Genomic DNA, 26,200 nt, shown 5'->3' with positions numbered 1-26,200 from the left:
CAAGTCTTTTTCACATGTGCTGTCACTTAGCCCTATTCCTCCCATTCTATATATGCTTTTTTCATTTTTATTGCCCAGATGTAGTACTTTGCATTTCTCCCTGTTAAAAACCAATTCTGTTAGTTGCTGCCCACTTCTCCAGTTTATTTAAATCTTTTTGAATCCTCTCTCTCTCTTCTCTAGTATTAGCTATCCCTCCTAGCTTTGTGTCATCAGCAAATTTAATCAGTTTACCCTCAATTCCTTCATCTAAATCGTTGATAAAGATGTTGAACAATACAGGGCCCAGGACAGAGCCCTGTGGTACCCCACTTGAGACATTCTTCCAACTGGATGTACAGCCATTTACGACCACTCTTTGGGTCCGATCACTAAGCCAGTTATGAATCCACCTAACAGTTGCCTTGTCCATTCCATACTTAGTCATTTTTTCAATAAGGATTGTATGAGAGACTTTGTCAAATGCTTTGCTGAAGTCAAGATATACTATATCTACAGCATTTCCTTGATCCACCCAATCAGTGATACCGTCATAGAAGGAAATTAAGTTAGTCTGACATGACTTATTAGTTAGAAACCCATGCTGACTCTGTTTAATCACTTCATTCTTATCCAGGTATTGACATACATGTTGTTTAATAATTTGTTCAAAGATCTTTCCTGGTATAGAAGTCAGACTCACCGGCCTATAGTTGCCTGGGTCCACCTTCTTCCCCTTTTTGAAGATAGGAACAACATTTGCTCTTCTCCAGTCTTCTGGCACTTCTCCTGTTCTCCAAGAATTTTCAAAGATTATGGAGAGGGGTTCAAAAATTTCTTCTGCTATCTCCTTCAGTACTCTGGGGTGTAATTCATCTGGACCTGGAGACTTGAATTCATTTAGGTTAGCTAAGTGTTTCCTCACTATCTTTCTGTTTATAGATATCCTGGATTCTTCTATTCCCTTAATAGGAAAGTGAATAACAGTTGATGTTGCATTTCCTTTCTGAGAGAAAACAGATGCAAAATAGGAATTTAAAAGTTCAGCCTTCTCAACATCCTGTCTTACCATTTCATCATTTTCATCCTGTAAAAATCCTATAGCATCTTTGACTTTTCTTTTACTTTTGACATATCTGACAGTATTATCAATACTGTATAATTATTATTAGTCTTTACCACTCTAATTCTTCCACGTTCTAACCCTCTAATTTTGTATGTGTTATAGATATATTTCTACTATGCTTCCACTCCTAGCTCTAAAAATCTGTCTTTGGTGCCCACTGCATCCAATCACTGTGCAACTTTCAATGGTATTCATAGGAGGCCTCCATTATTGCATAAGCTGCATCGCCCGATAAAGTACGCCTGTGCAGGAGCCGCAACAGAAGCAAGGAAGAGGAAGTCATTGCTAGCGGATGGGAGGCGCCAGACCGGACCGCGACACCCATCGGTCCAGGTCCAGGACCGTCCCCCGGTAAGTATAATCTAACTCATTTTTCTTATCTTTCAGGTTACATCGGGGGCTTATCTACAGCATTACAGAATGCTGTAGATAAGCCCCTTATGGCGGTGGCCGCATCTCAGGGGAAAAAAATAGGTGACAGATTCCCTTTAAAGTCTAGAATCAAAGGTCACCCCCCCAGGGCGTTTTTAAGTAAAAGATCCACCTTCAGCAGCACTAAGGCTGCATTCTATGAAGGTGGCTCTTCTATTTCTGACCCCTAGTAACACAGAAACATTGACTTTTATAAATAGGTCCTCATACCTGTAATGCATCCCATAGGTATGGTGTGTCCCCTTATATCAGTCGCCTCCCAGCCATCCATCATGCCCCTCCGCAAAACACAGGCGCAATAGCCTGATGTCGGTTCTTGGGCAGCGCGCACTGCGCATGCCCGAGAACTGTTGTCATAGCGCAGGCATAATACACAGGAGGCGGTGACGCACAGGGGCATAATGGACGGCTGGGAGGCTGCGCCCACACGCAAGACAAGGGGCATGATGGATGGCTGGGAGTCGGCGCCCAGGCACAAAAGGGGCATGATGGACGGCTGGGAGGCAGTGCTCAAGCACAAAAGGGGCATGATGGATGGCTGGGAGGCGGCTGATACAGGGGGACACACCATACCTATGGGACGCATTACAGGTATGGGGACCTATTTCTAAAAGTCAATATTTCTGCATTACTAGGGGTCAGAAACAGAAGAGCGACCTCCACAGAGTGCAACCTTACTGCTGCTGAAGGTGGCTATTTTACTTAAAAACGCCCTGGGGGTGACAGGTTCCCTTTAAATTGTTTTTCTTATACACCAAAGTGTATTGAAAAAACAAAAAACTTGAGGCTGAGTGAAGTCACAAACTCACCACCATATAACGATTCAAGGGGAAAAACAAATTCAATCCAGAAGCACAAAAAAGTTATTTAATAACACTTTTGAGTAAAAAAAAAAAAAAAATACAGACAGCCAAATCATGGCAACGTTGATCACCTAGCCGGACCCAGGGTTTCGCCTTCTTCCAGAGCGTGGAGAAGCTGGTATTTGAGCAGAGAACCTGAGTCCGGTTAGGTGATCAGCATTGTCACGTGTTGGCAGTTGGTGTATATTTTTATCAGGGCTTTTAAATGTTTTTTTTTTTGTTAGTATAACCAATAAACCACTTTTATCCTTGGCATCTGGTGGTTCTACAGTAAACATCTCCTCACCAGACAGGTATCACATTGTATGAAAAAGTAAGCGTCGTTTGATTTGGAAATTAATGGCGAGACTTGATTGATGTGTCAGTTGCAGATGAGTCTAATGGAGGCTTATTGCAGAACTCTACCAGGTTAACATTGAACTTGTTTTTCCCATGATGTGGTGGTGAGGCATTGACCTTACTCATCCCCAAGTTTTTAGATAAACCTTGATGCAGAAGCGCTACAAATTTCTGATGTGACTTAAAGGGCATCTGTCAGTAGCAGCAACCGTCCTAAGCAGACGATATGAGCATGTAGGTCAAAGCTGAATAAAATCATATCTTGATATTTGCGATCCGATGTCTTATTCCAGAGAAATCCACATTTTTCTTATGTGTAAATGATCTGGTAAGATCTATGGGCTGGACACAGATCTGCATGAGAATCTGCCTCCAGAGCTCATTGTAAATTAAAGGGAGCCTTACCAGTCTGAGACATGTAACGACTGACACTTTGGTCTCATAACAATACTCACATCTGCAGTGAGAGAAGAGATAACATGGTACAGCAGAAGTGAAGTTTGTGTCATTACACACATTTGCAGCAACTGTTGTCCCCTCACAGTGCGATCAGCTCTGCGGTACTGTCCTTCCCCCACACTGGCGGCTTAGGAGATGGAAGCTTAAGTACTAGGAGAGGACTACAGCTGGAAATGTGTTTGTAATAAGACAAACTTCACTTCTGCTGTACTGTGTTGCCTCTGGTGTCATTACGACTCACACTGGTAATGATCCCTTTAATTTAAAATAGGCTCTGGTGGAAGATTCTCATGGAGATCTTAACAGCCCATTTACATACTAGAAAAATATGGATTTATATAGACTAAGGCTAGGTTCACACTTGCGGATGGGCGAGCTGCGGAATTCCTCTGAAGCTCCGCCCACGGCCGCACCTCCTCCAGTCAGCTCCGCCTACGGCCGCATGCGGCCTGCATACCCTATGTTTAACATTGGGTACGCAGGCCGTGCGGATGTGTTCGCATGCGTTGTTTTGACTATACAGCCACCCGCGTCAAACGCACCTGGTTGGAATTTCTTTTTTCACCGCATCGCCAAAAGGACGCATGCGGATTGCGGACGCATCCGCATACATCCGCAAGGCCTCCGTACACAATGTAAAACATAGGGTATTCAGGCTGCATGCAGCCGTAGGCGGAGCTGACCGTAGGGGGTGTGGCCGTGGGCGGAGCTTCATGGAGGAAGTCCGCAGCCCTCCGCAGCTTGCCCATCCGCAAGTGTGAACCTAGCCTTAGACATCCAGATATCAATGTATCATTTTATTCAGCTTCCTACGACCTACATGCCCATACAGACGGCTTAGGAGGCTTGATCCTACTGACAGATTCCATTTAAGGGCAGAGACACACTGCCGTATTTCTCGTGCGAGAATCGCATTGTTAAACTCGCACTGGCTGTCGGCTCTCCTGACAAGAGCTTGACAGCTGCATAGTAATCCATCACGCTGTCACGCTCAGGTCAGGAGAGGTGCTGGGCCAGTCCGTGCAGTGCGATGCGATTATCGCACGAGAAATACGGCAGTGTGACTCCAGCCTAAGGCTGCTTTCACACATCCGTCTTTTGAAATCCGGCACGATGCGGCGAAAAGTGTGAAAATCGGATCCGGATTTGTCACATAGAATGTAATGATCGCCGCATCGTGCAGGATGGACATGTGTTGCCTCGTTTTTTTGCCGGATACGGCAAACATGAGCCGTCCGGCGTCAACAAAAAACGTTCCCTGCAACATTTTTTTGCAACGCCGGAACGGCTTTTTACACAGCGCATGCCCGGACACTGAGTGTTAACCCCACAAGTGCCCGGCGAGAGAGAGATATATCTCTCTCTCTCCTCCTCCTCCGGTGTACCTTTCGGCTGTCTCTCTCCTCCTCCTCCGGTGTACCTTTCGGCTGTCTCTCTCCTCCTCCTCCGGTGTACCTTTCGGCTGTCTCTCTCCTCCTCCTCCGGTGTACCTTTCGGCTGTCTCTCTCCTCCTCCTCCGGTGTACCTTTCGGCTGTCTCTCTCCTCCTCCTCCGGTGTACCTTTCGGCTGTCTCTCTCCTCCTCCTCCGGTGTACCTTTCGGCTGTCTCTCTCCTCCCACGGTGTACCTTTCGGCTGTCTCTCTCCTCCCACGGTGTACCTTTCGGCTGTCTCTCTCCTCCCACGGTGTATCTTCCTCCTGCGGCTCCTTTAAATGGTGTACGAGCCGTATCAGGCGCCGCATCCACATCTGGTGTCACCGCTGCAGGCCGGATCCGGCGGCCCGGCTTTTTGGCTGCACGCCGCCGGACACCACACATCGGATGTGTGAAAGTAGCCTAAGGCCATGTGCACACATCCAGTATTTGGCGAGTTTTTTACCCCAGTATTGGTAAGCCAAAACCAGGAGTGGAATGCTCAGAGGAAAAGCATAATAGAAACATTTGCACCCCTTCTGTATTTAATACCCACTCCTGGTTTTGGCTTACAAATACTGGGGTAAAAACTCACCAAATGCTGGATGTGTGCATGTGGCCTTATATACCTATTCACCTTAGACATCTGTCGGACAAAGATTTATTCAGCTGATAGCCATCTCGGCCTGGCCTCCCATACACCAGAGGCAGATTGAGGGTGGACTACTCCCACTGTTTGCAATGTGATCATTCCCACCCGTCCAGTACATCAGCTCTTGTGGCGAACAGGTGCAGGCGCCAAGCCAGGTACAGATCACAACGTTTGACGCAACACTTTAGGAGGCCTGGTCTGGATGGTATTGGTGGGCTCGGATGACTTATCTAATGTGCATAGGTGTAAAGGCCCCGTCTCACATAGCGAGATCGCAACAGCGATCTTGCCTGTGATCTCGCTACATGTGACACGCAGCAGCGACCGGCCCCCCTGCTGGATATCGCTGATCGTGCTCGTATGTCCTGGGCCAATTTTTCGGCTTCCCGCTGGCCAGCATGCATCACTATGTCTGATCGCTGGATCGTTGCTGCGTCGCTGAAGAGATCTGCCTGTTTGGCAGCTTGCTAGTGAGCATTTAGCGACGCACCAGCGATCCCTACCAGGTCGTATCGTTGTTGGGATCACTGGTGCGTCGCTAAGTGAAACGGGACCCTTAGGCCATAATCCAGAGAAAAGTGTCAGTGTGGCACCTAATAACATAAGATCACAGCTCTGATTTTCTGTGAAGGACAACCCCTTTCAGCTGTCCTTGTGTCTACATAACTCAGGGATTTATCATCTGGGAATGTCTTTGCCTAATATCCACTAAAAAGCCACTTGTTATTTCTATAGAGCCATTATTATTTTTTTTTTTAATCAGCAAAGGATACTGACTACTTGTATGAGTCATCACCGACAGGCAGAGGTGCAGAGACAGCTAAATGAGTCCGTCAGCCCAGAGACCCAGCAAACATCATCCCAAGACTCTTTCTCGGACCCCAATAGGGATGACGGGCACGGCCCCCCCTGTAGGCATGACTGTGAATGATGAGGTGATGAGCTCACCTCCAGACACACTTTAATTTTCACATTTGAGTGATGTAATAAGTGTAATGTGAAAACAAGAAGATTATTGTTGTGCAGTGAAAAGAACTGAGCAAAGACCACTGAGTACCGTAAATGGATTTTATGGATCTAATGGCGCCAATACACATTAGAAAAAGTTGGCCAATAATCAGATGATTCTGTTATCACGTTACTCTTCTCTGTCCATAGAAAATACTGGAACTCTGCCCAGTCGTATGGGGTAGTCAGGGGGGATAGCCATCAGCCAAACGACTGTATGGCAAAGATTCACATAGTGGCCATACATCAGCATGTTTGGCTAAGGCCGGGGTCAGACATGCGAGAAACTCGCACGAGTCTCGCATCTCAATACCCGGCACTGCCGTCAGCACTCGGGAGCAGAGTGTGCGGCTGCATGTATTTCTATGTAGCTGAGCGCTCCGGTCCCGAGTGCTGGCGGCAGTGTCGGGTATTGAGATGTGAGACTCGTGCGAGTTTCTCGCAAGTCTGACTCTGGCCTAACAGCTAGTCTTCCTCCTCCCCAGATACATGAATGCTCAGCTTGGCTGAATGTTCATGTGTTTATATATTTTTTTTTTTTTTTTTTTTTTTTTTTTTTTTTTTTTTTAAGAGAGGGGAATAGGCCGCTGCCAAATCAGCTTCTGACAGTGGCTTCTCCTATGTGAGAACAAAAATGAGGTAGAAATACAATACACCCAATCCTTTCTCCTTCCCAACATGTGCTATTGAGGGAGAGTCAGGAAACCGCCAAAGCGGAAATACATCAAATCCCACTGAAAACAGCAGGTTTAGTAACTTTCTTTCAATGTGTATGGCCACTTTCATATATTGATGGCCCATTCTCAGTAAAGGGTATCAAAGTCCAGACACCGATTACAGACCCATCAGTGATCAGAGCAAATGGGCTGATGCACATAACCAGGCACAGGTATGAGAGGTTAATAAATAATGCAATAATTGTCTGGGGCCCCATCATCAGGATAGTCCATCAATGTCTGGGCACTTTAAGTTGCTGACAATAAGTTAAATGCTTTATTATCATTATCATTATTGGCATCGCTCTCCTCCCAGCAAGGAAATCGCTCATTATACAGTATGCCAGACATAGAGACCCCCTATCAGCCAATTAGATCCACTTTACAGATCTAATATCTTCCGATGTATAAAATGAGCTGGTTCGTAGCAACTCACAAGTTTTCTTTTGTATTTCGTGCGGCCGTCGGCAGGGACCACTACCTGTTCTACCACCTGGCGAATAACTATATTGCATTGTTCAGATCGTCCTGCCACCGCTGCAAGGAAGTCACAGAATCTTCAGCTGTGGATGGTTCTGATGTTGGTGAGGCTTAACGCCTGGGTCTTGGAATCCAGGCTGCATTCTGTCACCTCCCAGGCACACGGTCTGAGCGAGACTTGTTGTTGCTGCAGATGTAGGCCACATTCTGCAGGGGCATGGCGCAGACCTGGATTCCTGCCCCATCCTACAGATACAGGCCCTTCTACAGCTGCACACAAGGCCTGATCTCCCAGAGCTGAAAGACAGGAATAGAACAGCCGCCCACTCATCTGCTGGAGTCCACTCATTACATGCCATGAATCAGACCTTTATGTACCCGCTGCTGCTGGTGCCCCCTCCTGCCATCACACCGGCAGTCACTCATACTCAACAAGTGGCTGACATCATAGTGTCCTTCCTATCTCGTGTACTACAACGAGGATGTGGTCAAATTACAACTCTCAACTGCAATTAAACTACTACTCCCAACATATCTAACAAGTATAGAGTATATGTCTGTGTATTTTAAGCTGTCCTATGTATAGGTGTGTGCGTGCATGTTTACATTTAAGGCATAAACAGTGTATATAGATTGGTATATAGATTGCATCTGCAGTGTATTTAGTATGAAGAATGTCTGTAGTATGCGTATGTGCAGGAGTACATGGGTGCACGGGCAGGAGTAGTAGATAGATGTGTCTGTAAGAGTATATAACTGTATAGTATATACAGAACCTGGGCATAGTATTTATATACTTTGTAGAGAATGAGTTTAGATGTAGTACATAGGTGTTATACTGTGTCATATTCTGTAGTGTATGCTCATTTTGAGTGTGCTGTATATAGTTGTGTGTAGGCGTTTTCAGTGTTTATTTGTAGTGGACAGTGTAGAGAACTCTGGGTCTGTATGCAGGAGTGTGTTGTACTGTAATACACAGGTACAATGTATACACATATATCAAAGTTTACCGTAATGCAGATAACAAAGAACTTTTCTACACCTGTATGTACAGAGCCCAGATACTGAATGTTTACAGCACAACACACTCACACCCATGTACTATAGTGTGTATTGAAAATGTAGAGTACATCCCAATGTATATAAACACTTGTATAGAATTGTGTGTGGGAGTGTGTTTTACTGTAGTATATACAATATTTATATTCTTTGTAGAGAGTCTAGTGTGAGTTATATAAAGTGCAGAGTGGAGCCTGTGTGTATAAACATATAATATATTTATACACACATACATAGTATTTGGTGAGTAGTATACAGCAGGTGTGGGGGGGGGTTATAGAGCAACATATATGTTAGATTTACATATCTACTGTATATATGCCCGCACATCTCTGTATACTACTGTCACCACATATGTTTATACACTCATAATAAAATGTGTGTGTGATGTAGCAATTAGTGTGCAAAGAAAAAGTTGGACAACCATTGGATTGTAGGGTGTGTGTAGCGTATGGTAGTGTTATGTGTCTGTATTGTGTGACTGTACACGCCTGTAGGCTCCGTCTGCTGTAGACTGTGTGTGACTACACGCCTGTAGGCTCCGTCTGCTGTAGGATGTGTGTGTGACTGTACACGCCTGTAGGCTCCGTCTGCTGTAGGACGTGTGTGTGACTGTATACGCCTGTAGGCTCCGTCTGCTGTAGGACGTGTGTGTGACTGTACACGCCTGTAGGCTCCGTCTGCTGTAGGATGTGTGTGTGACTGTACACGCCTGTAGGCTCCGTCTGCTGTAGGGCGTGTATGCGACTGTACACGCCTGTAGGCTCCGTCTGCTGTAGGGCGTGTATGCGACTGTACACGCCTGTAGGCTCCGTCTGCTGTAGGGCGTGTGTGCGACTGTACACGCCTGTAGGCTCCGTCTCCTGTAGAGCGTGTGTGCGACTGTACACACCTGTAGGCTCCATCTGCTGTAGGGTGTGCGTGTCACTGTACACGCCTGTAGGGTCCATCTGCTGTAGGGTGTGCGTGTCACTGTACACGCCTGTAGGGTACGTCTGCTGTAGGGTGTGTGTCACTGTACACGCCTGAAGGGTATGTGACTACACACATCTGTAGCGTGTGTGTGGCTGTACACGCCTGTAGGGTCCGTCTGCTGTAGGATGTGTGTGTGTGACTGTACACGCCTGTAGGGTCCGTCTGCTGTAGGATGTGTGTGTGTGACTGTACACATCTGTAGGGTCTGCTGTGGGGTGTGTGACTGTACACGTCTGTAGGGTCTGCTGTGGGGTGTGTGACTGTACACGTCTGTAGGGTGTGTGACTGTACACGTCTGTAGGGTGTGTGACTGTACACGTCTGTAGGGTGTGTGACTGTACACGTCTGTAGGGTGTGTGACTGTACACGTCTGTAGGGTGTGCTGTAGGGTATGTGTGACTGTACACATCTGTAGGGTGTGCTGTAGAGTGTGACTGTACACATCTGTAGGGTGTGCTGTAGTGTGACTGTACACATCTGTAGGGTGTGCTGTAGTGTGATTGTACACATCTGTAGGGTGTGCTGTAGAGTGTGTGACTACACGTCTGCAGGGTCTGTTGTAGGGTGTGTGAATGTACACATCTGTAGTCTGCTGTAAGGTGTGTGTACACAACTGTAGGGTCTGCTGTAGGGTGACTGTACACATCTGTAGGGTCTGCTGTAGGGTGTGTGAAAGTACACGTCTGCAGGGTCTGCTGTAGGGTGTGTGACCGTACACATCTGCAGGGTCTGCTGTAGGGTGTGTGACCGTACACATCTGCAGGGTGTGCTGTAGGGTGTGTGACCGTACACATCTGCAGGGTGTGCTGTAGGGTGTGTGACCGCACACATCTGCAGGGTGTGCTGTAGGGTGTGTGACCGCACACATCTGCAGGGTGTGCTGTAGGGTGTGTGACCGCACACATCTGCAGGGTGTGCTGTAGGGTGTGTGACCGCACACATCTGCAGGGTGTGCTGTAGGGTGTGTGACCGTACAAATCTGCAGGGTGTGCTGTAGGGTGTGTGACCGTACAAATCTGCAGGGTGTGCTGTAGGGTGTGTGACCGTACAAATCTGTAGGGTGTGCTGTAGGGTGTGTGACCGTACAAATCTGCAGGGTGTGCTGTAGGGTGTGTGACCGTACAAATCTGTAGGGTGTGTGACTGTACACGTCTGTAGGGTGTGCTGCAGGGTGTGTGACTGTACACGTCTGTAGGGTGTGTGACTGTACACGTCTGTAGGGTGTGTGACTGTACACGTCTGTAGGGTGTGTGACTGTACACGTCTGTAGGGTGTGTGACTGTACACGTCTGTAGGGTGTGTGACTGTACACGTCTGTAGGGTGTGTGACTGTACACGTCTGTAGGGTGTGCTGCAGGGTGTGTGTGACTGTACACGTCTGTAGGGTGTGCTGTAGGGTGTGTGTGACTGTACACGTCTGTAGGGTGTGTGTGACTGTACACGTCTGTAGGGTGTGTGTGACTGTACACGTCTGTAGGGTGTGTGTGACTGTACACGTCTGTAGGGTGTGTGTGACTGTACACGTCTGTAGGGTGTGTGTGACTGTACACGTCTGTAGGGTGTGTGTGACTGTACACGTCTGTAGGGTGTGTGTGACTGTACACGTCTGTAGGGTGTGTGTGACTGTACACGTCTGTAGGGTGTGTGTGACTGTACACGTCTGTAGGGTGTGTGTGACTGTACACGTCTGTAGGGTGTGTGTGACTGTACACGTCTGTAGGGTGTGTGTGACTGTACACGTCTGTAGGGTGTGTGTGACTGTACACGTCTGTAGGGTGTGTGTGACTGTACACGTCTGTAGGGTGTGTGTGACTGTACACGTCTGTAGGGTGTGCTGTAGGGTGTGTGACTGTACACATCTGTAGGGTGTGTGACTGTACACATCTGTAGGGTGTGCTGTAGGGTGTGTGACTGTACACATCTGTAGGGTGTGCTGTAGGGTGTGTGACCGTACACGTCTGTAGGGTGTGTGACCGTACACGTCTGTAGGGTGTGTGACCGTACACGTCTGTAGGGTGTGTGACCGTACACGTCTGTAGGGTGTGCTGTAGGGTGTGTGACCGTACACGTCTGTAGGGTGTGTGACCGTACACATCTGTAGGGTGTGCTGTAGGGTGTGTGACTGTACACATCTGTAGGGTGTATGTGACCGTACACATCTGTAGGGTGTGTGTGACCGTACACGTCTGTAGGGTGTGCTGTAGGGTGTGTGACTGTACACATCTGTAGGGTGTGCTGTAGGGTGTGTGACCGTACACGTCTGTAGGGTGTGTGACCGTACACATCTGTAGGGTGTGCTGTAGGGTGTGTGACTGTACACATCTGTAGGGTGTGCTGTAGGGTGTGTGACTGTACACATCTGTAGGGTGTGCTGTAGGGTGTATGTGACCGTACACATCTGTAGGGTGTGTGTGACTGTACACGTCTGTAGGGTGTGCTGTAGGGTGTGTGACCGTACACGTCTGTAGGGTGTGTGACCGTACACGTCTGTAGGGTGTATGTGACCGTACACGTCTGTAGGGTGTATGTGACCGTACACGTCTGTAGGGTGTATGTGACCGTACACGTCTGTAGGGTGTATGTGACCGTACACGTCTGTAGGGTGTATGTGACCGTACACGTCTGTAGGGTGTGTGACCGTACACGTCTGTAGGGTGTGTGACCGTACACGTCTGTAGGGTGTGTGACCGTACACGTCTGCAGGGTCTGCTGTGGGGCGTCTTCGTGCAGGGGCCGGTCACTTACCTCTCGAAGCCATATCTGAGCAGTGTGAAGAGCAGGGCGAGCGGGAGGGTGACGAGGAGCTGAGACGTGGACGCCGCGCCGGTCCCCTCGCTGTTCTGAAAGTCGTCCCAGGTGTAGTTACACGGCAGCCAGATCCGCTCCCACCAGAAGCAGTCGCTCAGGGTCCGCAGCGCCATCCTGCAGGGAGAGGCACGGGGTTAGCGGCGCTGCACTCTTCCCCGGGGCAGCTACAAGACGCGTCCTGGCACACTGCGCTGCTGCGCGGAGGGGAAGTGATTCATTCTTCTGCTGCCGCTGGGCTGTGTTCTCTCGCTTTCCCCCTCTCTTCACTTCACTTTTTTTTTTTTTTTTTGTACTTTCGCAGCTTTATAAGAGAGGGGCCTGTGTCCTGGCCAAGAGGATGTGGAGGGCATGTGCTGGGCTGCACTGCCACATCCTGCCAGCCTCCCGCACAGTCACCGACCTGTGGAGCTGCACATGTAGTGGGATCAGGGACAGCCACAGGTAGCCCATCACGCCTTTATTTACAGGGGCACTCACCAAGGGGGCACACAAGGGAGCTGGCTGTGCCGCCAGTACACGGACCCGTCTGCACTGCTGGGCTCCAGCAGCATGGCTGTCTCAGAGTCTGTGCACACCCGATCAGACGGCACAAGTACCGCACAAGAAACACATGAAACACTGCCTGTTCTCATCTATTGTAAAAGCCTCATTCCTGCTCTTATGTTCATTGGTTTCAGCATTTTTCTTCCATTTCAGGGTTTGAAAAACACGTGGTGGAAAGCAGAAAATGTGTGTGACGTCTTTGTAGCGGCTCCTGATGGAAAACACTACAAACTGGGCGCTGTCCAATCACAGAGCTGCAAATAACGACTCAGGAAAAATCCGGCAGCACGGATGACGGGCCAATACAAGTCTATGGGTCCCCGGCCATGGTCAACATGGAAAAGTATAGGAGACGGACACATAGATGACGCACACCGATGACCAAACACTAATTGTAAAAACGGACACATCGATGACGCACACTGATGACGCTCACCGATGATGCAGACCGAAGACACACACGCCGATGACGCACACTGATGACGCTCACCGATGACACACACGCCGATGACACACAATGATGACGTACACCGATGACGCACACTGATGATGCAGACCGATGACACACACGCCGATGACACACAATGATGACACACACGCCGATGACACACAATGATGACGCACACTGATGATGCAGACCGATGACACACACACTGATGACACACACGCCGATGACACACAATGATGACGTACACCGATGACGCACACTGATGATGCAGACCGATGACACAATGATGACACACACGCCGATGACACACACTGATGACACACACGCCGATGACACACAATGATGACACACACGCCGATGACACACAATGATGACGTACACCGATGACACACACAATGATGACGCACACCGATGACACACACTGATGATGCAGACCGATGACACACACACCGATGACACACAATGATGACGCACACTGATGATGCAGACCGATGACACACACACTGCTGACACACACACCGATGATGCAGACCGATGACACACACAATGATGACGCACACCGATGACACACAATGATGACGTACACCGATGATGCAGACCGATGACACACACAATGATGACGCACACCGATGACACACAATGATGACGTACACCGATGAAAACTACTGATGACACCATAACCGTTTCTTCAGGTACGTGTGTAAACAGAGAAGTGTGAATGAGGCCTGTTATCCTGTAATACCTACTGCCACAGTGAATATTGCATTATGACAAGACAAAGGCACAGACTTCTGGGAAATATTCTGGTGGCTACAGATAACAGTGGAAAACCAGTTATTAGTTAGTTCTGCCCCTAAGGCCCCTTTCACACGTCCGTGTTTCTGGTGCGTGTGGTGACAGTTTTCACACGTGCCGGAGACACGTAAACACGTTAAAAAATGAGGATCATTGACCTCATGGAGATCAACATCCAACACTGCGGAGACACCATCACGTATTTCTCAACGCAGTGATTCTAGAGCAATGCCCCCATCCCTTATGGGAAATATGCAGAAGCATGCAAAACAGAAGCCGCGGAGACACCATCACATGTTTCTCAACGCAAGCAATGACTAGCCAGGTCTTTCTCCGGGAAGGAACAACCACGGGAAGGGCAGTCTCCAATGAAGGAAACCACCTTTGCCAAAACATGGTATCCATCCACAGACAGCTGTTTCGGGGTATTTGCCCCTCATCAGCAGTGTTGGATGTTGATTTCCATGAGGTCAATCATCCTCATTTTACGTAAACACGTTGACCCATTCAAATCAATGGGTCTGTGCACATGTCAGTGTGTTTCCACAGACCGTGTGTCCGTGGGCAAAACACGCTGACGTCGTTTCTTTTTCCCGTCAGCACGGACAGCAAAACGTCCCGCACACGGAGAACACACATTGATGTCCTCTGTGTGTCATGCATTGGCACCAGGAAAGAAGCTCTACAGTAAGCGCTGTTCCCCGGCTCTCATCATTCTCCCCTGCTCTGCCGGCAATCAGAGGAAAATGAGAGCCAGCTTCAGCACCTGCCGCCGGGGAAGAGTGCTTCTTCCCTGGCGGATGTCCGTGTGGAACTGACGTGGCACACGGTTGCCAAACGTAATGGACACAGCAGCGGCTTAGGCTGCTTTCACACATCCGGCTTTTTGAATCCGGCACCGTGCGGCGAAAACCCGTAGGGGCGGATCCGGGATGTGCCGGAGACACCGGATGCCTGTGTGGCCGGATACAGTGGCGCCCACATTTAAAAGAGCAGCGCGAGACTCAGTCTCCGCACATGCGCTCTGAGAAAAACCAGTCCGGCGCTGTCAAAAAACGTTGCAGCGAACGTTTTTTGCAGACGCCGGACGGCTACTTTTTGCCGTATCCGGCAAAAATCGTATGTGCCGCATACCCATCTGGCACGGTGCGGCGACAATACAACTCAATGGGACAAAACCGGATACGGTTGTTCCAAATTTCGCCGCATCGTGCCGGATTCAAAAAGCCGGATGTGTGAAAGCAGCCTTAGCTAGGGGTTCAGCTCGGGGGGGGGGGGGGGGTGAAACATCTGATTGGGCCCCTAACAGGAGGACATATCATTGGTGCAACCTGCGTGGCCGCACATGGGAGCAAGAGGTTAAGGGGGTCCATTTTTACCTCCAAAAAAGGTACAATTTAGCACTTTTAGGAGCTCTTAGGCTGCAAAGGGATCAAATATTGTTCCTGCACAGGGGCCCTTTATGTCTGTGTCCACCTATGGCCCCTAACCAGATAATCATGATTATAACTATGGTGGTATAGAGGAACCTCAGGAGATAACCGCACTGTTATTGAAAATAAAAGTCTATACAAAGACCAGCACTGATATTACCACCTTATGGTGACATATAGTGATAGATACCAGTCCTGCAGGACATATAGAGATTACTGCACAATTATAGACGGTGATTTACAGATGATGTTCTTTCTGCTGGAGTCATTCACTTTTCTCGTCTTTTCCATCTGGCCCAGACCAACATGTTGACTTCTCCAGCCAGGACTCGTCTGCAGAGATTACAACAAAGACAGATCTGTCTTCTCACATTTCCAGCATCGGTCACATGTAGAATCATGAAATCCTAGAATGTTCCAGTTGGAAGGGACCTCCAGGGTCATCTTGTCCAACCCCCTGCTCAATGCAGCAATGCAGGATTCACTAAACGACCTCAGAAAGATACTTCTGTTTGAACAGTTCCATTGAAGGAGTACTCACCACCTTTCGTGGCAGCCTGTTCCACTTATTGCTCACCCTCATTGTCAAAAAGTGTTTTCTAATATGTATCTTCTCCCATTCAGTTTCATCCCATTGCTTCTCGTGTTTCCGTGTGTAAATGTATTCTCAACCTGCACAAACTCCATCCTGCCGGTACTACAATACTGAGCCGCTGCTGCCATATGTGTCCCTATTACTGCACCTGCTGTATGGTACAGAAACAGAGCTACTGTTACTGCCCCACATAGTAATGCCACCACTGTGCCCCTTACATCGTAATAATGCCTTCTTTGTGCTCTCTAGATCGAAAATTGCCCCCTAGAAAATATTAATTTCCTGTGCATGTGCCCTCCAGATTTTGTCCCTAGAAAGTAATAATACTCCATGTGCAACTTTGATGGTCACAATACTGAGAGCCCCTATAACAATAATGTTTAAGTGCCCATTTAAAGGGGTTGTCCGGGCTTTTCACATAATCTCAGTGCATATCTGGGCTGCAGAATGGTGACAATAAGTAATTTACCTTCTGTCATCAGTTTGCAGGGTTTTCTAGATATCACTCTCTTGCTTCTGATCAGAACGTCCAAAGGGGGGGGTGTTCTGGCATTGAAATGAGAACTGGTTGTTTCCTCTTACTCTACTAAAAACCTGCCCTCTATAGCAACAACCCCACCCTCCATAGCAACAGGCCATCCCTGTCCACATGAACAAGCCCTCCTCACACAGTAACAAATCCTCCCCCTCTAGCAGCCTCAGTGCAGAGAGCAGACCACCCAGCTGCTCCTCCCCCAGACACACGCTGAACAGTCATCTATGGAAAGTGAAACTCTAGTGAGGAGGGAAAATCGTCCTGTATTCTGGGCCACTCCATGATTACAATACATAACTCACTCATTATCAGTGATTCTTTCCCGCAGTGTCCCAGGCTGCTCGCAGTGATGGGGCTTGGGCTGGCAGTGATGGGGCTCGGCTGCTGGCAGCAGTGAGAACAGACTGTGTGATGACCAGTGATGGGGGTCTGCAGCTTCTAATCTGCACAGGGGATGGCAGTCACTGATGTAATCTGTTCTGTGACAAAGCCTCTGCTGTGTGAATGAGACAGCTCTGTGTCACTGATGTCTTCACACAGCAGCAGATTTGGTGCAGTGTATGTGTGAAGCTCCACCAAGCTCCAGTGACCAGCACCACCCACTGCCCACTCATTGGCTGGTAGTAAACTGTACCAGCACTCATCTTTATCATCATTCCAGCATTGTAAAGAACACAGCAGTGATCCTGTATTTGTGAAAGCAGCACAATCTACATCACATCCACAATGGTAATAGATAGGGCCATTACATGTTCCATGCCATACTCCTTGATGATAATTGTATATTGTGTAATGAAAACTATATATAGCACCGAATGCAAGTCTATAGTAGATATATCTGTATAATATATATACTAGATGTGGGCCCGATGCTATTGCATCAGGAGGGCAGTGATGTCACGATGGGGTGAGCTCTGTGGAGCTGTCTTTCACCATGTCCGCTCTCTCTTCTTCCTGTGCTGTCTTCTCCCCTGATGTGCTCTCTCCTTTGTGCTGTCTCCCCCTGTGTGCTCTTCCCCTCTGCTGTCTTCTCCCCTCTGTGCTCTCTCCACCTTGATGTCTTCTTCCATCTATGCTCTCATCCCTGCAGGGCTGACACTCGAAATTTCAGGGTCCCTTAGGGTATGTGCACACACTGCAGATTCACCTGCGGGGTTTTTCCCGCGGAACCGCAGGTAAAACCGCAGGTAAAGTGACCTGCGGTTTGGCCTGCAGTTTTGCCCTGCGGTTTCACACCTCTACTATGTTAAAGGTGTGAAACCGCAGCAGAATCCGCAGAAACAATTGACATGCTGCGAAAAAAAACCCGCAGCTTTTCCGCAGGTAAAAAACCGCAGCTTGAGCACTGCGGATTTGAAAACCCATAGGCTAACATGGTAAAGTACCATGTCTGCGGAACTGCTGCAGTTCTGCAGGGCCAAAACCGCAGCGTGTGCACATGGCCTTACTGACAACATATTCGGGTCCCCTGGAGATGCCGCCCATCCTCCACTCCAGCTCTGCCTCCATTCCAGCATAATATATATATATTACACATACACACACAATATAGATTGTTGCTGGCTGTATACACTATAGAGACTGCTGCAGGTTGTATACACAATAGATGTCTGCTGCAGGCTGTATAAACAATAGATGGCTGCTGCAGGCTGTATACAGAATAGATGGCTGCTGCAGGCTGTATACCAAATAGACATGCTCACACATACACTGCACCAAATCTGCTGCTGTGTGAAGACATCAGTGACACAGAGCTGTCTCATTCACACAGCAGAGGCTTTGTCACACAACAGATTACATCAGTGACTGCCATCCCCTGTGCAGATTAGAAGCTGCAGACCCCCATCACTGGCCATCAAACAATCTGTTCTCACTGCTGCCAGCAGCCGAGCCCCATCACTGCCAGCCCAAGCCCCATCACTGCCAGCAGCCTGGGACACTGAGGGAAAGAATCACTGACAATGAGTGAGTTATGTATTGTAATCATGGAGTGGCCCAGAATACAGGATGATTTTTCCTCCTCACTAGAGTTTCACTTTCCATAGATCACTGTTCAGCGTGTGTCTGGGGGAGGAGCAGCTGGGTGGTTCTGCTCTCTGCACTGAGGCTGCTAGAGGGGGAGGATTTGTTACTGTGTGAGGAGGGCTTGTTCATGTGGACGGGGAGGGCCTGTTGCTATGGAGGGTGGGGTTGTTGCTATAGAGGGCAGGTTTTTAGTAGATTAGGAGGAAACGACCAGTTCTCATTTCAATGCCAGAACACCCCCCCTTGGACGCTCTACTCAGAAGCAAGAGAGTGATATCTAGAAAACCCTGCAAACTAGTGACAGAAGGTAAATTACTTAATGTCACCATTCTGCAGCCCAGATATGTACTGAGATTATGTGAAAAGCCCAGACAACCCCTTTAACATTTAATAATGTCCTTTGAGTTCCCCATGTATAACTCCTCTATATACAGTATGCTGGGCCCACAGCTCCCCTATACATAGTATGATGATCCCACAGCTCCTCTATATACTGTATGATGATCCCACAGCTCCCCTATACACTGTGTGATGATCCCACAGCTCCCCTATACACCGTATGATCCCACAGCTTCCTTATATACAGAATGATGGGCCCACAGCTCCCCTATACACCGTATGATCCCACAGCTCCCTTATACACAGAATGATGGGCCCACAGCTCCCGTACATACAGTATGATGTCCACCAGAGTTTTTCTACACATATAATGATGTCCCCACTGCTCCTCCAATACACAGTATAATAGTTAATAGTGTTCTGACACCTTGTGACGCCCACACTGAGAACCCCTCTGCAGGGAGGAAAATACCTGTATTCCTCCCGGCAGTCTTGCTCTTCCAGTCATAAGGGTTGCGCTGGCACGGTTTCAGTCACCACCCTGTGTACAGAGAGCAACGGCTGTAACCTCACCCCGGCACTGACTGAAAGCCGTCTCAGCACCATCTGCCACCCGGTAGTTACACTACTGGTACCCCTATAAATAATAATGCTTCTTAAGTGCCCACTTAATTTAACGGAGTCCCCCTATGTACAGTAGTAATGGCCCCAGCATTGCTGATATGATGACTCTTTCGACTTCTCACAATTATCTTCTATTAAGTGAAGTCAAACTAATCTAGTCGAAACGTGCAACCAGCAAACGTGGTCGCATGACTGCCTGATCACACCTGTGGTCTTGGGGTCTCATGACTGCAGGCGCACCCCATCATGATTTTGTGGTCTGTAGTCTAAGAGTGACTGCAGACAATTATCCCAAGCCTTTAATAACTTTATAATAATAAATTGCTTATTATTAAATTATTACATAGAATGCAGCTCGTGGTTAACTGTATGGTTATACTTGTTAGGGGGCAGACAGAGAGACGTATTTCTCATGAGAGGATCGCATCGCAATCCTCGTACTGACCGTCAGCTCTCCACACCTGAGTGTGACAGCTGCATAGTAATCCATCACGCTCATGTCAGGAGCGGTACCGGCCAGTCCGAAGATTGCGGTGCGATCCTCGCATGAGTTATACGGCCGTTTGTCTGTGCCCTTGTTATACTAATACAGAAATATTATTCTATTATTGAAGTATTAACACGCTCACAAGTAAAGAAAAAAGTCATCTACCTCCCACACCCCAACAACCCATCCTCCTACATGCACCCCTCAGTGCTCTGTCCCCTGACCCCACAATACCCCCATCCTCTCACATTCACCCCCTGTGCCCTGTCCCCCCTGCCTCACAATACCCCCATCCTCTCACATTAACCCCCTGTTCCCTAGCCCCCACAATATCCCCATTGAGATAGTCGACACCTATAAGTACCTTGGTGTGATCCTCAATAATAAGCTTGACTGGGCCCATCACTTGAATGCAGTGTACAGGAAGGGCCACAGTAGGCTTTATCTGCTCAGAAGGCTGAGAGCCTTCGGAGTTAGAGGGGCACTCCTTGCATCCTTCTTCAACTCTGTTGTGGCATCAGTCATCTTCTTTGGTGTGGCGTGCTGCGGTAGTGGCATATCAACCAGGGACAGGAATAGGCTGGACAAACTGATTAGAAGGGCCAGCTCTGTCCTGGGATGCCCCCTTGATCCAGTTCAGGAAGTAGGCGACAGGAGGATACTGGCCAAGGTGAGCTACATGGTGCAGAATAATTCCCATCCCATGCATGAGACCGTGACAAAGATGTGCAGTACTGTCAGTGACCGGCTACTTCATCCTAAATGTGAGAGGGAGCGCTATCGAAAGTCCTTCCTTCCTGCTGCAGTTAGGCTGTATAACCAGCACTGTCCAAAATGGAGAACGACCGAAACAGAGAACTGATAGATCCAAAGTTGTGACAGTCCGGTTATATCTTTTTTTTTTTTTTCGTATATGTACCTACCTACTGTCAATGTAATGCCTTTATGCATCTGTATCTGTACTTGTTCCTGCCTTGCTGCTGTAATGCTCTGAATTTCCCCATGGTGGGACGATTAAAGGATTATCTTATCTTATCCTCTCACATTCACCCCATGTGCCCTGTCCCCGCCTCACAATACCCCCATCCTCTCACATTCACCCCCAGTGCCGTGTCTCCCCGCCTCACAATACCCCCATCCTCTCACATTCACCCCCAGTGCCCTGTACCCCCTCCCCCACAATACCCCCATCCTCTCACATTCACCCCCAGCGCCCTGTACCCCTCCCCCACAATACCCCCATCCTCTCACATTCACCCCACAGTGACCATGACATGCCTAAGCTGAATGAATTTAATAAATTCCATCCCCACTTACCATGAATTTTGCAGGCATTGACTGAGGCAGGATCAGGAAGTGTCCAGTGTATGCACACAGAGGGCACTAGGACCCAGTGTGGCTGAGATAATCAGAGCCCGCACACAGAAACTGCAACTGCTGCCCAACAGATCCTGGGGTGAGACAGTAGCACCATACACTGCACAGACAGGCTCTGCAACCTGCCGCTGTGCAGTCTGTCAGACGGGAGCGGGCATTGTGCTGCTCTCTCTCTGACACTGTGACCTCAGATACTGGCCATGTCTCCCAGTGGGCCCCTGCATATGACTGGGCCCGGGGCAACGGCCCCCTCAGTATCTACGCTACTGACACACGGACACGGATATCTCTGGTACTGGAAATAAACGGACATGTGAAAGAGGCCTAGGTGTCAGTTTGTCCGTTAAGGGTACGGGCCCACGATCATATTTGCTGCGGGTTGGACGCTCCTCCTACCTCCGAAGAGTCCAGCTGTTACAGCATAGTGGATGGGATTTCAAGAAATCTCATGTCCACTATGTGTCCACAGACGCCCGCGACGCACCCATGGAGATGGACACATGGCGTGTTTCTCCAGACCGCAGCATGTCAATTTATCTTGCAGAGATGCGAGCCTCCGTAAGATAAATTTCACCCGTACAACGTATTGGATACAGTTCAGTAATCACATGCGGATTCATCTGCATTCAAAAGCCGGCAGCGCTTTGGACGCAGCGGACATGTGCTTCTTCCAGAGTGCTGCCAAATCCTAAACATCTGCACATCCCCTTATACTTTTCCTCTGATTGTTCCACTCCTGGTTTTGACTTCTAAATACTGAGGCAAAAATCACCAATTACTTAACATGTGCATGTGGCCTTAGCTTAAAAGGAGGAGCAGAGCAGTGAGGGTAAAAGTGTGTTGTCAGTCACAGGCTAGGTGCAGATGAGCGTGTTTTTTGTCATCCGAGAAAATCAGATCAATTCTGCTAATCACACTCTGATCAAACTCTAATCAGAGTGTGATCCAGTACTCGAATGAGGACAAGATGGTCTCCATTCTGTCAGTCTGTGGAAATCAGACTGCACTCAGATCACAACATCTGAGTGCAGTCCCTTGGTTTCCACGGACTCATTGACTTGCACAGCCAAATGCAATCTGAATATTGGATAACACTTGGGCAGGCAGCTATTTATTTATTTTCCTCGGACCGTCCCTGCCCGAGGAATAAAATTGGAATTTCTGCTCGGCCACATACACTGACATTAGTCCGAGTGCAAACTAACGTTTTGTGTGATCGAAAATACGCTCATCTGCACAAGCACACAATAAAATTCTGAATCCCAGAATACAAAATTATAAAACCAAATCGTATTATATAAATAAGAAAAATAACGAAAAATTCTGTTTAGCAGGTGTATAACAATTCTTAGACCGCCATCACACGCTGCTATTTATTATGCCTTGTAGAGAACACTGAGTTTAAAGTTTTTTTCCCAGAATCAATACAGACATTAGCAAGAGCCTCATTGGGACCAAAAAAAATGTTACTTGTCTCATCATTGTTTTGGATCAGAACGTCATCAGTGTTTCATCAGTGATTTTCATGTATGGATAAATAAGTAAATAAATGACAAAGCTTCTTCTATCTTTTGCAGGGGTAAACACACTCATCTTATTGATGCCCGCCATGTGCTGGACGAGTTTTTCAAGGAGCCATAGACTTGCATTGGCCCTTTTCACCCATGCTGCCAGAAAAAAAACGGACAAGTCTCCATGAGTTTTGTACAGATAAACGTCCATGAAAAAACAAAGACGTGAACTGCTCCATGGACTAAAATGGGAACCAATGTATCTGTGAAGAAAACCGATAGAAATCGTATGGTCAACACAGATATATTGGCACCCATTATAGTCCATGGAGCAGGTCATATGTATTTGTGTATATATATAATCACTGAACATGCTACTAGAAGCATACTTAGTCATAAATGTCCTGAAACAAAGTCAAGCGCGCTGGCCGGACCCTTTCTGACTCTGTAGGCTCGATACCGGTAACCATGCGTTCCAGCATGCAGTTCGCCCAGCACTCACTCAGAAGTTCCATTTTCAATAAGGGGCAGAGCAAACACGCCAAGCACCTCCTACTTTAGATATGCAGTCATCTACCTCTGTAACGTAGCATCACCCTACTGGGTGAACAAGAGGTTTTTTTTTTGTTACCGAGCCCTCTCTAGTTAGACATGCCCCCAGAAGAAGCGTAGGCGAAACGGCGTCGAGTGTGGGGAGGACACGGCTCCTGCTGTTCCCATCTGGTGGTTCTTATTCAGGCATTTAAGCATTCATTGTTATTTTTCACCATTTGGGCTCGGCTGTATGCTATGCTTTTGCTTTTACAGGCTGCTTTTCCTATCATCGGTTTTTGGCACTTATGCACTTTATGTAGAGGCAGTATAGATTTAAGATATGGCATAATCAATATATTGGTTTGTTCCTGTTTTTTTGGAGCAGAAACTGGACATCAGACACAGAGTTTTTCAATTACTTTTTGGGGCAGAAACTGAGGGAAACTTATGACATCCTTCTTAAAAATTAAAAACTCTTCAAATACCTTGAAGTTCTGGCCATTTTTTCTGCAAAAAAAAATCAAATAGAATTTGGTGTGCACTTAGCCACTGAGCAGAACATCAAAGTTTTTGAGGAGGATTTGGAGAATTTCCTTTCAGTTTCCACTCCAAGAAGACACCGTATGCACATAGACTACATGCACACGGTGTCATTTAGATGCTGGTGCCGCAGCTTAGTTTTCTCAGGCGAAACTACTAGCGGTCTTGCCATCGTTTTCACAGTGGCTCCGCCGCCAGCATTTTTCTCACTTGTATCTTCTTTAAGAGAGTGGTCAGCTGCCAAGCTGAAGTTGCCCAAACAATGAACATGTTACTTTAACAGCATCAGAGTTTTCGAACTCCACAAAGAAAAATCTATGAAAACATTCTTGTGGTTTGTGCACATAACACCTGAAAACCGCCTGAAAAAGCGCCACAAAAATTAATGTAATGCACAGCAATGTAAAAACACTGCTGTGCACATGTTCTGTCTTACTTTTTTTAACCATTTTGAATGTTTGAAACCTTGAGGCATAAAAAGAATAAACAATTCTATTCTGTGTTGGAGAGTTTCTGCTCAGTTTCTGCTCCAAAAGCTCCATGTGCACATACCTTAAGGGTTCATTTACACTGACCAAATATTGGGTATCAGCGTATTGTTCCCGATAATCAGCCAATGTAAGCAAGCTGTCAATCACCCAATGTCATTTTTATGCTTGTGCAAACGGGACATGTGCTACCAAGAACAATGACAGTCTATGCACATGGAAAAATCAGTCTATCACTGATCATTCTCTGTGCATGGAAGTGCGATCAGACTGTCTAAATAGACTATTAAATGTACAGTGGGCACTATCTGGAAATCACCAAATAAGTGAAAATTTTTCTACACAATCTGTTAGATACCTTATTTTCTAAAACAGAATAGTTGCCTTTTTTTGTTCATACGCCTATCTGTTCCTATCTGGTTTTCATTTTTGCTCCTTCATTTTTTTCCTCATCTTCGAAATGCCATAACTTTTTAATATTTCTATTGTTATAGCGTCTGGTACTGTATTCATTTACTGATTGTGTTTCTGGCATTGTATTCATGTTCTGATGGAGTTTCTGGTGATGTATTCATGGTGTTTCTGGTGATGTATTCATGTACTGATGGTGTTTCTGGTACTGTATTCATTTACTGATGGTATTTCTGGCACTGTATTCATTTACTGATGGTGTTTCTGGCATTGTATTCATGTTCTGATGGAGTTTCTGGTGATGTATTCATGTTCTGATGGAGTTTCTGGTGATGTATTCATGTACTGATGGTGTTTCTGGTACTGTATTCATTTACTGATGGTGTTTCTGGCATTGTATTCATGTTCTGATGGAGTTTCTGGTGATGTATTCATGTATTGATGGTGTTTCTGGTGATGTATTCATTTACTGATGGTATTTCTGGCACTGTATTCATTTACTGAAGGTATTTCTGGCATTGTATTCATGTTCTGATGGAGTTTCTGGTGATGTATTCATGTACTGATGGTGTTTCTGGTGATGTATTCATGTACTGATGGTGTTTCTGGTGATGTATTTATGTACTGATGGAGTTTCTGGTGATGTATTCATGTACTGATGGAGTTTCTGGTGATGTATTCATGTACTGATGGTGTTTCTGATGATCTATTCATGTACGTATGGTGTGTTTTGTGATGTATTTCTGTACTAGGCTGCACAGTGGCTCAGTTGCTAGCACTGTAGCCTTCTAATCCCATCAAGATCAACATCTGCATGGAGTATTTATATTCTATCTGTGTTTGCTTTGGTTTCCTCTGGTTTCCTTCTACACCTCAAAGACATACAGATGAGGAATTTAGATGGTCAGACCCAACTGTACCAATGATGATGAGGTCTGTAAAGAGCTGTGGAAATAAGGGCGCTATATAAGTGAGTTAGATAAATAAAGACTTAGCCGTATGAGGGCTTTTTTTGAAGGACAAGTTATAGTTTTAATGACACCACTCATTTTAGCATATAATGTATTCCTTATCGGTCCTTTCAGGAGTCGTTTTCAGCAAGGCTCCATATTATCAAAGGCAGAACTACAATGACAGGTAATACATCTATATACAACTGATAGCACAAGATCCACAGATCAGAATAGGTAAAGTCACAGCTGACC

The 26,200-nt window shown here is 47.2% G+C and overlaps 1 protein-coding gene across 4 annotated transcripts in view; it reads right to left on the bottom strand.

The window, feature by feature from the left end:
- Positions 1 to 26,200, bottom strand: part of CERS3 (ceramide synthase 3) — a 408,572-nt gene that overhangs the window by 102,403 nt on the left and 279,969 nt on the right. For 3 of the 4 annotated variants that reach the window (XM_073568813.1, XM_073568812.1, XM_073568814.1), the window contains one exon: positions 12,248 to 12,424. In XM_073568813.1, the coding sequence (XP_073424914.1) occupies positions 12,248 to 12,423 (176 nt within the window). In that variant the 5' untranslated portion in view covers position 12,424. Of the gene's footprint in view, positions 1 to 12,247; positions 12,425 to 12,787; positions 12,877 to 26,200 lie in introns of those variants that run through there. The other variant, XM_073568810.1, reaches the window with a different exon arrangement.

This window comes from Dendrobates tinctorius, unplaced genomic scaffold, assembly GCF_039654945.1.
Source record: "Dendrobates tinctorius isolate UK_male_01 unplaced genomic scaffold, ASM3965494v1 ptg000022l, whole genome shotgun sequence".
NCBI lineage: Eukaryota > Metazoa > Chordata > Amphibia > Anura > Dendrobatidae > Dendrobates > Dendrobates tinctorius.
Note: the sequence above shows the minus strand (reverse complement) of the source record. Positions and strands in the feature narration are given on the sequence as shown.